Below are 14,604 nucleotides of genomic sequence, written 5' to 3'. Positions count from 1 at the left end.
ATGGGCGCCTGTAATCCCAGCTACTCAGGAGGCTGAGACAGGAGAATTGCTTGAATTTGGGAGGTGGAGGTTGTAGTGACCCAAGATACGGCCACTGTACTCCAACCTGGATGACAGAGCAAGAGTGTGTCGCCAAAAAAAAAAAAAAAAAAAAAAAAAAGCAAAAACAAAAGCTAGGTGTGGTGGTGCATGCCTGTAGTCCTAGCTACTCAGGAGGCTGAGGCACTAGAGTTGCTTGAGCGTGGGAGGTGGAAGTTATAGTGAGCTGAGATTGCACCATTGCACTCCAGCTTGGGCGACAGAGTGAGACTCTGTCTCAATAAATACATAAATAAATGCAGAAAACTGGGCTGGGCGTGGTGGCTCACGCCTGTAATCCCAGCACTTTGGGAGGCCGAGACGGGTGGATCATGAGGTCAGGAGATGGAGACCATCCTGGCTAACACGATGAAACCCCATCTCTACTAAAAATACAAAAAGTTAGCCAAGCGTGGTGGTGTGCCCTTGTAGTCTCAGCTACTTAGGAGGCTGAGGCAGGAGAATGGCGTGAACCCGGGAGGCGGAGCTTGCAGTGAGCTGAGATCACACCACTGCATTCCAGCCTGGGCGACAGTGCGAGACTCCATCTCAAAAAAAAAAAAAAAAAAAAAAAAAAAAAAAAAAGCAGAAAACTAACAAGTATCTTCTCAATAAGAGACTGGTTAAATATTGGTGCAGCTTTATAATGTGATACTATGTAGTCCTTTAAAAAAAGCAGCAGCTCTCTATATACTGAATATTGATACTAAGTAAAAACAATAAAAGGGTTACAGAAGAGCATATAAAATGTTTCCATTAATACATACATATATAAAAATAAAAAATACATTCTTACACATTTACATATAACATTTCTAGAAGGACACATAAAAAACTGTTAACTGTAGTTACCTCTAAGGTTGGGGATTTATAGGGAGACTTACTTTTCATTGTTTACACTAAAACCTTTTGCATAAACTTTTTTTTTTTTTTTAAAAACCATATACACATAATAGTTTTTGAGAGAAAAAAAATTATGCCTTCCCATTACTGGTCCCTCCCCAGTGATTCTGACATCCCCCCTCAACTGAGCAGAAAACCTGTAATTTGGAAAAGCTCTCCCTCTTAATGATTCTGCAATATATTATCTAACTACATCCCTTTGAGAACCATTCATTACTTACTCATGTAGGAAATACAGACTTAATAGGGCATGCTTTCATTATTATGCTAAAGAATCACAATATTCCCCCCAAATCTGAGTATTTTATTATTCTCTACAGTCATCAAATATCTTTGTGATCTTGGTTAAGTTCCTTAATTATTCTTATCTGGAAAACAAGATGGGAGACTAGAAAAATGATAATGGCTACCCCTAAGCTTTAAACTGCTAACAAATTCCTGGTGATTTCTATCTCCAAGCCCAAAATTCTCAGGTAATTGCCCCCAACCATGAGAAATAAAAGAGGAGGTGGGGAAAAGCTATCTACACTTGCAGATGAGATCACTAATGTTCAGAGGAATTAACTCACTCAATTTAACCAGGTATGAAGTTGCATATTCCTGTACTTTTTTGAACTATAATACAGTTTCTCACAGTACTTACAAGTTCCCAATAGACCTTAGCATGACAGAATGATGACCTACACATTGTACAGATGTAAAGACAAAGAACAAAAAGAACTGCCTTTGTTGAAGAACAGAATTAAGCATAAAATAGACTTTGAGTGGATTCAAATTTACTCTATCCAACCTGAATAATGGCCTTTTAAAAATGGAAGCTTGATTATAAGCTCTTAGCCTGATGTTTATTATTTCACTAGCCTGACAGAAAGAACCACAACGTGTTCTGCTAAATAGACTGAAATACAATGCAGCTTAAGCTTTCTTTGAGTGCCTTACAGTAATCTGCTAAAAGCTGTTTTGTAACTCCCTTCAGGGATGGCCCTCAAGGAATCAATCATAGGCTCTTAGAGCAACAATACGATAGAAGGAATCTGGTAGCTTTTTTCCTCCTTTCCCCACAGCAAAAGCAGTGTTGTTCAGGCACTTGCCCTTTCTAGGCAGCCACAAACAGGCCCTCAACTTAAAAACTATTTTTGGAAATGTAATTCCTACCTGAAGATAGGGTATGTGTTTATTTAGAATATTACATCACCTTAGACGCTCAGCAGGAACACAAGATAAAATTTTAGCATTAGGTTTCCTGCCCAGTCTCTTGGATGACCCCACAATCCAGTAACTAAAGGAGGCCTCACAGACACTGGTCTGGCAATACAGTACCTATCCTGATTAATCAGTACCCATTCCAGTCGATCTTCCCCAAAGTCTTGTCATACTGATACCACCATCAGTAAACTCCATCACCCCTACTAGAGCCAGTCTGTGACTTGCAGTTGGCATCTTGTACCCCATCTTTGCCCTTGTAACCACTGATTTGCATACCATGACTCCTAAACACCAGGCCCCATCCCCACATATTCTCTTTCTGGAGCTGGCCTGATGCCCGCAGAGAAGATGGCACTGCTGGCAGTGGTGTGGGCACTCTGAAAGGCCAATGCCTGGTGCGTACATGGGTTCCTAAAGCCATGGACACCTGCTGCTAGCAGTATTCCAATTTGTGAGATTATTTGTGGGGGCTGCAGCCTCCATGTGCTTTTGATTCTAAGAGAGCTAGAACCATGTCAGATGGGTGGTAATGTGGCCCCCATGGGCACTAGCTTGGTGTTATGGGTTCTGCTGTCATTCTAGCCAAAAGGAGGGCAGTTTGGTGCCAGGAAATATCTAGGGTAGGGATCCTCCTTTTCATCATCCCTGCTGAATTTCACCCCCAATTTAATAGCAGTAGTAAGTTACACCAACTGAATACCCACCTGTCATGGGACGAATACAATTTTTTAAAAATAAAAATGAGAGCTTAAAACATACAGGGCTTACTCTGCCAGGCACTGTCCTAAATACTTATAATACTTATCAGCACTCTCATTTTATAGATAAGGAAAATCTGAGGCACAGAGAAGTTATTTAAAATTTAAATGGCAAGCTAGGATTTGTACCCAGGTGGCACAGGGTGTGGCACAGTGTGTGCCACCCAGTGTGGCAACAGGGCCCACACTTCTGCTTTGCTAATACAGCTTCTCATCTGCCTGAAAGACGAAATCTGATCTAAAGATGACTTTTTTTTCCCCCGCCTGAGATGGAGCCTCGCTCTCTCTCCCAGGCTGGAGTGCAGTGGTGTGATCTCAGCTTACTGCAACTTCCGCCTCCCAGGTTCAAGCGATTCTTCTGCCTCAGCCTCCCCAGTAGCTGGGACTACAGGCATGTGCCACCATGTCCGGCTAATTTTTGTATGTTTAGTAGAGTTGGGATCTCACCACGTTGGCCAGGCTGATCTCAAACTCCTGACCTCAAGTGATCTGCCTGCCTTGGCCTCCCAAAGTGCTGGAATTACAGGTGTAAGCCACTGTGCTCAGCCTAAAAATGACTTTCTAATAAAATATATTACTTGACCTAGACAATATAGTTAATACGTAAAAATCTCAGACAGTAAGTAAAATGTTATCGGTGGTAGTTCAACAAAATATGAAAGAACACTCAGTACCATGAACAGTAGCATTGATGTTAGGAGAAATTCTCTACTTATTGAGATTACAAAGCACTTAATAGGTGTTGTTTTCAGAGAGAAGTCAGTGCAATAGTTTGACATAGTTCCCTGTGTCACATTATGGATCAGATGGGGCATTAATTTACTTAGTGAGAACCACCAATACAAACACACAGACATATAACAAGCAATTTTATAACACACATATAGGAATTTCATTGTTTTGGAGAGTAAAAGGGAAAACATTCTTATATTTTGAGTTATATATTAGTCTATATAACCAGATGATTGGTAAAATATTTTGGACGTCATCCCTAAATAAAACACCAAAACTCAAAATGTATCTTACTCTTCTTCCATATACCAAGAGTTATTTAGGCCCATCTTTCACAAAAAAGAATCTGTAATTCACATCTTTTTAAAAAGAGGTGGGCAATAGAATGGCAGGTGAGGGAAGAGAGAGTTCTGTTGTACTCCCCTTTTTTAAAAACATGGTTTCATTTAATGATCACAACAAGGTAGTTATTAACCTCATTTAACAACTGATGAAACCACAGGCAGACAACAGGCAGATTTACTCCTCATGCCACTCTGTAATGACCACCTCTAAAGATTCCTAGTGCAGATGCTACAACTCTTTGAACTTTTAATTTACTAATACATTTCTAAGGCTGTGGCTGATATGGAACTCAATCTAGTAGCACACATTGCTCACTGACAGGCAAGCAAATTCATCTATGACTTCCCTACTGGAGATTACCTTATTTGAAGCATTAACAATAATTGCAGGATACCAACCAAGAAAGCAGAGGTTAACATTTTTTGAGGCACAGACCCTTTAACAATCAAATGAAGGGCCAGGCACGGTGGCTCAAGCCTGTAATCCCAGCACTTTGAGAGGCCGAGATGGTGGATCACAAGATCAGGAGATCAAGACCATCCTGGCTAACACGGTGAAACCCCATCTCTACTAAAAAATACAAAAAACTAGCCGGGCGAGGTGGCGGGTGCCTGTAGTCCCAGCTACTCGGGAGGCTGAGGCAGGAGAATGGCATAAACCCGGGAGGCGGAGCTTGCAATGAGCCGAGATCTAGCCACTGCACTCCAGCCTGGGCGACAGAGCGAGACTCCATCTCAAAAAAAAAAAAAGAATCAAATGAAGGCCAGGCGTGGTGGCTCATGCCTGTAATCCCAGCACTTTGGGATGCTGAGGCAGGTGGATCACGAGGTCAGGAGTTCGAGACCATCCTGGCTAACACGGTGAAACCTCGTCTCTACTAAAACTACAAAAAAATTAGCCAGGCGTGGTGGCGGGTGCCTGTAGTCCCAGCTACTCGGGAGGCTGAGGCAGGAGAATGGCCTAAACCCGGGAGGCAGAGCTTGCAGTGAGCCGAGATCCGGCCACTGCACTCCAGCCTGGGCGACAGAGCCAGACTCCATCTCAAAAAAAAAAAAAAAAAAAAAAAATCAAATGAAGGCCAGGCGTGGTGGCTCACGCCTGTAATCCCAGCACTTTGGGATGCTGAGGCAGGTGGATCACGAGGTCAGGAGATTGAGACTATCCTGGCTAGTGCAGTGAAACCCCGTCTCTACTAAAAATACAAAAAAATTAGCTGGGCGTGGTGGCGGGCGCCTGTAGTCCCAGCTACTAGGGAGGCTGAGGCAGAATGGTGTAAACCTGGGAGGGGGACAGAGCTTGCAGTGAGCCGAGATTGCGCCACTGCACTCCAGCTTGAGCAACAGAGTGAGACTGTCTCACAGAAAAAAAAAAAAAAAAAAAAAAAATCAAATCAAATGAAAATTGTGGATCCTTTCCTCAGAAAAATACACAACTGCAAAACCACAAAAACCTACACATAATTTTAGGGAGTTCACAGAGTTCCTGCAATGCATCCATGTACCCAGGATTAAGAATCTGTTTATCAAGCTGAAGAACAGGAAAGACCTCAATTTGCAAGTAACTACATGAGTATATAATTGGAACACACACTGGCGTGGGAGCCTGAAGTGGCTTCAAAACCCAGTTTTGCTTTTTCTAGAATTGTGTGACCTAGGATAAGTCACTTAACTTTCCAAACCTCAATTTTCTCATTGTTAAACTGAAGGAACTATATTAGATAATTGCCAGTCTCAGGCAGTTCTAAAATCTTAGAAATTACTTAGTTCTTAGTTGTGAGAGTCTAATCTAAGCGACTTTTTTTTTTTTTTTTTTTTTGAGACGGAGTCTCGCTCTGCCACCCAGGCTGGAGTGCAGTGGCCGGATCTCAGCTCACTGCAAGCTCCGCCTCCCGGGTTCACGCCATTCTCCTGCCTCAGCCTCCCGAGTAGTTGGGACTACAGGCGCCCGCCACTGCGCCCGGCTAGTTTTTTGTATTTTTTAGTAGAGACGGGGTTTCACCGTGTTAGCCAGGATGGTCTCGATCTCCTGACCTCGTGATCCACCCGTCTCGGCCTCCCAAAGTGCTGGGATTACAGGCTTGAGCCACTGCGCCCGGCCTAAGCGACTCTTTTTTAAAAAAATAAACTTTGATGTATAATTTGCATACAATAAAACTGAACTCATTTTAACTGTATACTTCAATAGATTTTCGAGAAATTTATACACCTAAGTAACCGTTACCATAGTGAAGATATAGATCCATTCGCCCCAAAGAGTTCTCTAATGCCCTTTTCAGTAAACCCCTTACTCAGCCTGAAGCAATCATGGGTGTTTTCTGCTACTATAGATTAGGTCTGCCTTTTCCAGAAATTATTAATAGGCAGCAACATTTATTGAGCACACCATGTGTCAGGCACTGTGGATTACATCATTTTATTCTCAAAATTCTAAGAGGAAACAGGTTAATAGAGGTTTAACATGCTCAAGGTCACACAGTCAATATATAGCAGAATGAGACTGAAACTCCACTCTCTAGAATCGATGAGTTCTACCTGGTCTAAAGGAAAGAAAGCACAAATACTCCTCCAAGTTGAAGAAATTACTCTTAAGAACCCAACAAAACTTTCTTAAATTTAATAGTGCCTTAGCACAGAACTCATTAACAGCTGGATTTGGATACACAGTGAGCTCAATTACATAGCTGGACACATAGAATCATCATGAGAAGTCTGATTTAGATTATGAGTTATCACCCTTAACACTTTCAAGAATAGAAAAAAGCTCTATTGTACATTACCGTAGATTATTAATTGTAACCTGCTAGAGTCAACAGTCCTGGCCAGGCACAGAGACAGGCTCACATCTGTAATCCCAGGCCGAGGTTGGTGGATCACTTGCGGTCAGGGGATCGAGGCCAGCCATGGTCAAAACAGTGAAACCCTGCCCCTACTAAAGATACAAAAATTAGCCTGCTGTGGTGACGTGTGCCTGTAATCCCAGCTACTCGGGAGGCTGAGGTGGGAGAATCGACTGAACCCAGAAGGTGGAGGTTGCAGGGAGCCAAGATCACGCCACTGCACTCCAGCCTGGGTAACAAAGCAAGACCCTGTCTCAAAAACATAAAATAAAATAAAAAAATAAAGTCAAAAGTCCTGTTCTTTTAATGAGTGTGTTAAAAAACTTTTACATTATCAAAATTTAGTAACTCTCCCTCCTTTTCTGTTTAATGATTTGTATATGGAAAATGTATTTCAAATGACACCTTTTTTTCCCCTCAAGAAAGCTTAACACACAGATAAGACATTTACCAAAGCAAGTTAGCAATGGTTAATTCCAAGTGTCACAAACACAGTGTACTGACAGTTTAAGTTGGTCTTCTATTTCTGAAAGATCTTAACACATAATGTGAAAAGTATAAAGATGTTTATAAGTTATTTTAAATAAAACACATTGACATTTATCTATAAATGGTAAAGAAAATGATTTCCTTCTCTGAGTAAACTAAAAAATTGATGTTGATGGTTTCTTAAACAGAAAATAGCCAAATTATCAATGTAACTTTATGTTTAAGTGTCAAAATAGCTGTTTATTTTCCTGCCAATAAGTAAAGAATGGAATCAGACTGAAATAGAGATTATTTTCCCAAGTCTGGAGATCAACATGTAGATTTGGGTGTCAGCACGGTATTCCAAGAAAATGAACTTTCTAATAGTGCTGGAAGTACTAAATTAGCTTACCTTCACAATTTTATAAGAGCCAGAATGTATCTTATTTTATTTTATTTATTTATTTTTTAAGACGGAGTTTCGCTCTTGTTGCCCAGGCTGGAGTGCAATGGTGCGATCTCAGCTCACTGCAACCTGTACCTCCCAGGTTCAAGCGATTGTCCTGCATCAGCCTCCCAAGTAGCTGGGATTACAGGTGCATGCCACGACACCACGCTAATTTTTGTATTTTCAGCAGAGACAGGTTTCACCACGATGGCCAGGCTGGTCTCGAACTCCTGACCTCATGATCCACCTGCCTTGGCCTCCCAAAGTGCTGGGATGACAGGCATGAGCCACCGTGCCCAGCCCAGAATGTATTTTTTCAAAATAACTTTTCAAAAATGAAAGTGAGTAAGCAAAGATAAGTTAGGCAATTTGCCTAAAGCTTCATCAGGAGACTAGGGAGGAGAAAGTGAATTAGATCCTTTAGAGTGCAGTGTTTTTTCTACTTGCCAAAGAGGAAGGCATCTGGGAGTCCATGACAGCTTCAATAAAAAGATGTAAAATAACTAATGATGCTGCTGGTTGGGTGGAAAGTGAGAGAAAGACAAGTGTTTGGGGATGCTAGAATTGTCAGTGGGAATCAGAGGGAAATTAAAAACAAAACAAAAACGCATCTCCTTAAAGGCTTACCTCTGGTTGTTTTACAAGCATAATATCCATTATAGAATACCTATGGCATGCAAAGATTTGTAGGTTTTTTTTTTTTTTTCCCTTTGAGACGGGGTCTCATTATGTTGCCTAGGCTGAAGTGCGGTAGCATGATCATGGCTCACTGCAGCTGGAAAATTTTCAAACATATTTTGTAGAGATAGGTTCCTACTGTGCTGCCAAGGCTGGTCTTGAACTCCTGGCCTCAAGTGATCCTCCTGCCTTGGCCTCCCAAAGTGCTGGGATTATAGGTGTGAGCCTTTAATTTGAGAATTAAATTCCCAAAGCTGAAGTCTGAGAACAAGTAACATATCAGTGAATGAACCTAGCCAACCACTGAGCATTTTGTTATTCTTTCTTTTTTTTTTTCTTTTAAAGATGGAGTCTTGCTTGTCTCCCAGGCTGGAGTGCAATGGCGTGATTTTGACTCACTGCAACCTCTGCATCCTGGGTTCAAGCGATTCTCCTTCCTCAGCCTCCTGAGTAGCTGGGATTACAGAAGCCCGCCACCACGCCCAGCTAATTTTTGTATTTTTAGTAGAGACGAAGTTTCACCATGTTGGCCAGGCTAGTCTCGAACTCCTGACCTCAGGTGATCCACCCGCCTTGGCCTCCCAAAGTGCTGGGATTACAGGCGTGAGCCACAGTGCCTGGCCGCATTCTGTTATTCTTATTTAATCTTTAGAATAATCCTGTGTGGTATTTCTGTCCTTATTTATCAGACGAGACAAAAAAAGAAATTATGCTCAATGGTGGCAGTAATGAATATATGAAGATGTTAGGATGTATTCCATCAAGAATGACAACAGCAAGGCTGGGCGCAGTGGCTCATGCCTGTAATCCCAGCACTTTGGGAGGCTGAGGCGGGCAGATCACCTGAGGTCAGGAGTTCGAGACCAGGCTGACCAACATGAAGAAACCCCGTCTCTACTAAAAATACAAAAAAAAAAAAAAAAAGAAAAAAAAAGAAAAATTAGCCGGTTGTGGTGGCTAATGCCTGTATAATCCCAGCTAGTTGGGAGGTTGAGGCAGGAGAATCGCTTGAACCTGGGAGGCGGAGGTTGCTGTGAGTTCAGATCTTGCTATTGCACTCCAGCCTGGGCAACAAGAGTGAAACTCCGTCTGAAAAAAAAAAAAAAAAAAAAAAAAAAAGAATCACAACAGCCTACTACACATTTCTAGCATACTACTACTCAAGAGTCAAAATTTAAGATACTTCCCATACTATCTCAAGTTTTCCTTCTACTGAATAATATCCTGCATTTACATGTGACTACATTCTCTCTCTCTTTTTAATAGACAAGGTCTTGCTATGTTGCTCAGCCTAGAGTCCAGTGGCCATTCACAGGTGCCTTCATAGCACACAATAGCCTGGGACTCCTGGGCTGAAGTGATCCTCCCTCCTTAGCCTCCCAAGTAGCTGGGACTATGGGTACACAACACCTGGCTTACATTCTCATTTGGCAGTACTTTGTATCTCCCTAGCTGAAATGATGATTTACTTACTATTTAAAAAAAGAGATAAAGGCACAGATACACACTTTCATTGTTAGGCAGAAAGTAAGCATCTTCTGAAGTGGCTTTGATTATTCTGGGGACTGTTGCATGCATTAATTATGCTTCTCAAATTCCAGTGAGTTATATGTATCATTACTGTCCCTTTACCCAGATCAGAATAGTGCAGTTTGGTTCAATGGAAGGCATGAAAAATTGAGAATGAGGTGGTTCAACTTTTTATGTTTTAGTTTCCTCACTAGCTAAATATATCCTAGTGAATGAGTGGTATCAAGGAATTTGTCAGAACTGCTATGAGGTCCAAACATCATAAGCGAAAGTGCATCTAAAAGTTCAAATTTTAAAATTAATGTAAGGCATTGAAAATTTAAAGAAACATGTATTGAGTACTTATTATAAGTAATATACTACAGCTTTAATGGTTGTTTAAAAGATGCATTAGAGAGCGACAGAAAATAAAAGGAATAGCTACAGAGTTTGGGAAGGCACAGGGAAAGAGTGGCTCAGTATCAAAGCTAAAATTCTGGAGAACACACAATCAGATTTTGAGAGATGGACAAGTCAACCTTGAAATAATTTCCCTTATTGGGGCCGGGCGCGGTGGCTCAAGCCTGTAATCCCAGCACTTTGGGAGGCCGAGACGGGTGGATCACGAGGTCAGGAGATCGAGACCATCCTGGCTAACACGGTGAAACCCCGTCTCTACTAAAAAATACAAAAAAACTAGCCGGGCGGGCCGGGCGCGGTGGCTCAAGCCTGTAATCCCAGCACTTTGGGAGGCCGAGACGGGCGGATCATGAGGTCAGGAGATCGAGACCATCCTGGCTAACCCGGTGAAACTCCGTCTCTACTAAAAAATACAAAAAACTAGCCGGGCGAGGTGGCGGGCGCCTGTAGTCCCAGCTACTCGGGAGGGCTGAGGCAGGAGAATGGCGTGAACCCGGGAGGCGGAGCTTGCAGTGAGCTGAGATCCGGCCACTGCACTCCAGCCTGGGCGACAGAGCGAGACTCCGTCTCAAAAAAAAAAACAAACAAACAAACAAAAAAAAAAACTAGCCGGGCGAGGTGGTGGGTGCCTATAGTCCCAGCTACTCGGGAGGCTGAGGCAGGAGAATGGCTTAAACCCGGGAGACGGAGCTTGCAGTGAGCCGAGATCTGGCCACTGCACTCCAGCCTGGGCAACAAAGCGAGACTCCGTCTCAAAAAAAAAAAAAAAAAAAAAAAAAAAGAATAATTTCCCTTATTTAACCTGTCTTTCCCTTAATAGCAGCACACTCATCTTTCAACTTGCGTTTCCCCACATTACATATATAATTTGGGAGAAGGAACAAAAAAGCTAGGGGAATTGCAACGACCTAATTGAGGTATAAAAGATACTCTCTACATTTAATAGTTATAAACACTTAGAAACATTATGATAGGAGGCAGAGATACCAACAGCACTGGGAATGACGATGGAGATCAAATCTCAAAAAGCAGTTTTCTATAGCTTAGTCACACTTGGCTCAATTTTTCACTTTTTGTACTTAAAGGCATGGCAATTTTTGGTGCTTTATTTAGTAATTACGTCATTTTGCCTGCTAATACAATTTCAGTACATCACTTTCCTTAAATCATTTCCCTTTGGTTAAACAGAAAAAGCAGAAATGGTCTTCGGGCAGGTGTGCTCAAATCAAATGATCTCCTTTCACCATCATGGCTATGTTCTTTCAGTGGTCACCTTCCCTTCAATATTCTTTCATGCAGCAAAGTATCTCAGTCTTTATCTTGTACTAGGAACTGTCCTGGCACCGGGGAAACCATGTCAACAGGGCCCACATGATCCCTGTCCCTGCCTTCAAGGAGACAGACAACAAATAAGCGAATACAATAATTACACAGGGAACAAGGCTGTAAAGGGTACTCTACTAAAGTTAGAAGCTGCGGAACTAATTTGAAAAGGATAGTCAGGGAAGGCCACTCAGACAGATTTAGGCAGAGACCTGAAGAAAGACGGATTTGGATAAACAGTTTAAGGAGAAGAAGGAGAGTTCAAGGAAGAGGTACCAATTACACTCATGCTGTGTGTGTAAAGGAGGAGGGATAAGAAGAACATTCACTCTAGGCGTAGAGACCACAAAGTGCATGTTGGAGAAGAAAAGCGCGTTGCATTGGGTTAGGTGGCCAGTGTAGCTGAAGCTTGAGGAGGAGACATAAAACGAGATTATAAACGTGGGTTAAGGACCACATCATACAGGGCCTTTGTAGGCTATGGCAAGGAGTCTAGATTTTATTTAAATGCCAAGAGAAGTAGGATTACTTCAGACAGCTGAATTACACTTTCTTTTCCGTTAAAAAATCACGCGGGTAAAACGAGATGTGTCGAGGAAAGTTTTAAACGCAGAGAACCTAAGTCAGATGCAAAAATTACGCACTTCTTCGGGCCTCAGGTTTTCCATAAGTAAAGCAAGTGGTTTGAACTAGAAGCCATTTCCTTCCCGCTGCGACGCGGTGAGTTCTGAGAGCGCGAGCCGCGTCAGATTGACCATGGAATTCCCCTCATCGACGCCGGCGCCCAGAACACAACTGGCGCCCTGAAACTGTTGGTCAGCTCAAAAAATCAATGAATGGCCTGCTACGGGCGCGGGACCAGGCCCTGGCGCCCGCAAAGAACGCGATGGGTCGCGCTGGAGGCCGCGAGATGCGTCCGGCGAGGAAATACAGGCCGGCTCCACCACAACCAAAGCGTGCCGAGGAGGGGAATCGGGGCCTCGTAGGTTGAGTACAGAAAAAATCAGACTAGGGACCCGACACCGGGAACTAGGAGAGAAGGCCGAAACGTGGGTCTGAGGAAGGATTCTGGTTCCAGGCCTGGGGACCCAGCCACTCACCGCAGCCGTCGCCAGGCTGTGCATGTTGTGAGCGGCCGCCGCTCTCCTTCCACAGCCGGACGCGTCTGACCCGCGTCCCCGCTTCAGCACCCCTGCCGCGGAAAATAATGAGCCGCCGTAGCCGCCATCCGCCTCCGGCTCGCTCCGCCCCCTTCGCGGCCCTCTGACCTCTCACCCCTGACCCCACCCACACATCCTCTTCCCGCCTCCAGGCCCTCGGCCTAGTTAACAGTCCCAGAGTATGGCCTTTGCCCCTTAAGATTTAGGATCGGAAGGACGTCCACGACCACTAGTCCCCGCAACTCCTGGCTTTCAGCAGATTTTTCCAGAGAGCGGCATGAACTCTGACCCTCCTCCAAAGGCCAGTGAACGGCGGGAAAGGATGGACAGTCCCGGGAAGACAACTATTGCGCATGCCCGACTGGGCTGTGTAGGAGGGAAATGGTTGGGGGGGGTTCGAAATCGGGTGAAGCGGAAAGTGCGCGTGCGTACTACAGTCACGGCTGGGGCGGGGCTGCCCGGGCTAGGCCGCTCTAGGTGCTGGGGGGCGGGGCGAGGGCGTGTGAGGGGCGGAGTTTTTGGCTGGCGCGCACGCGCCTGTCTGGTCGCGTAGAATGTGCGTGCGTGCGTGCGTGTTTGCGTGTGGTCACAGTTCCCGCCATCAGCCGCTCTCCCTGACTAGGGGTAGCTAGCGGCCTCCCTCCTTTGGGTTTGGTATCCCTACTTCCATTACCCCCGGCTCCTCCTTCTCCGCGCGGGCTCCGTGCTTTCCGCGGGTCTGTCTGGGGGCTCCGGACCTTCGGCGCAGGTAAGGCGGGCCGGGGTAGCTTCTCAATTGAGCCGTTTTCCCTAGCACCCCCTCCCTCTGTGCGATCCGCCCACTCGGCGTTCACTCTTCTGGAGTTCGCCCTGCTGCTACTGAGCCCGCCCACAACCCCTCGACGCACCCCCAGCCTCACAGGTACTACCTTTGGGTGCATTGCCCCGGCTTTCCCCTCTCGTTTGACTTGGTCTCCACTGCCACTCTCTCCCTCCGAAACTCAAACCTGCCCCCTTTTCTCTGGGGCTGTTGTCCGCCACTTACCTTCTAACAGGGCCTGCTGTCTCTTCAGGTGACTTTCGTTACGGCACATCCATCAGGTCTTGGACATGATACTCATTCACTCTCTTGACCATTTTCACCTTCCTCTTGACCAGTCCTCACTGCAAAACATAAATTGTATTTTTGTTGTGCATTTCCTTGCTCCCATTTCTGGCCGCCAGATCAGGTAGTTAGATGTAACTATTTTAAGTCATGATCCATGAAAGGAAATGATGATTGATGACAAAGTCTTGTGTCCTGGAGAGTTGTCCTAAAGTGGTTTTGGGGTAGTCCTCTCAAAATTTCAGCTCTGTATAAATTCCTTTATTGAGGTGGCAATTCCTGACAAGTGTCTAACTGGAAGAGATATCTGAGAGGTAATGTCAAGCAGGCAGTTGGATATAGTGGGTTGGAGATCTTAGGAGAGTTCTGGGCTGGATACGTAAATGTGTGCGGTCTGTTTATGTGTATGTCATCTGCCATATTGATAGTAATTGAAGCCATGGATGTGGATGAAATTGCCTAAAAAGAGTATAGTGCTATAAAATAAAGGCGCCTAGGATGGAGCATTGAGGGATTCCTGATGTTTAATAACCGATAGAGGAGGATGCGTCTTGCAAACCATGAAAGAAGTCATCAGTAGTGTTGCATTCTGCTGAAAGGTAAAATGGAAGGAGGACTGAAAAACCCAGTGATATAAAAGTAATCGCTTGTTTTAA

At 44.2% G+C, this 14,604-nt stretch overlaps 2 protein-coding genes across 9 annotated transcripts in view; one reads left to right on the top strand and one right to left on the bottom strand.

Annotated features, from left to right (window-relative positions):
* The window catches only part of CNOT9 (CCR4-NOT transcription complex subunit 9), a 30,974-nt gene extending 18,024 nt beyond the window's left edge, over positions 1–12,950 (bottom strand). For 2 of the 3 annotated variants that reach the window (XM_015111060.3, XM_015111059.3), the window contains exon 1: positions 12,805–12,950. In XM_015111060.3, coding sequence (XP_014966546.1) covers positions 12,805–12,828 — 24 coding nt within the window. In that variant the 5' untranslated portion in view covers positions 12,829–12,950. Of the gene's footprint in view, positions 1–6,798; positions 6,951–12,804 lie in introns of all 3 variants that reach the window. The other variant, XM_077957569.1, reaches the window with a different exon arrangement.
* A 502-nt stretch (positions 12,951–13,452) lies between these two features.
* USP37 (ubiquitin specific peptidase 37) overlaps positions 13,453–14,604 on the top strand; it is a 123,888-nt gene continuing 122,736 nt past the window's right edge. For 4 of the 6 annotated variants that reach the window (XM_028831112.2, XM_028831109.2, XM_077957565.1 and 1 more), the window contains exon 1: positions 13,453–13,612. The gene's annotated coding sequence lies outside the window, so the exon portion shown is untranslated. Of the gene's footprint in view, positions 13,766–14,604 lie in introns of all 6 variants that reach the window. The other 2 variants (XM_028831111.2, XM_077957564.1) reach the window with 1 other exon arrangement.

Source organism: Macaca mulatta, chromosome 12 (assembly GCF_049350105.2).
Source record: "Macaca mulatta isolate MMU2019108-1 chromosome 12, T2T-MMU8v2.0, whole genome shotgun sequence".
NCBI lineage: Eukaryota > Metazoa > Chordata > Mammalia > Primates > Cercopithecidae > Macaca > Macaca mulatta.
Note: the sequence above shows the minus strand (reverse complement) of the source record. Positions and strands in the feature narration are given on the sequence as shown.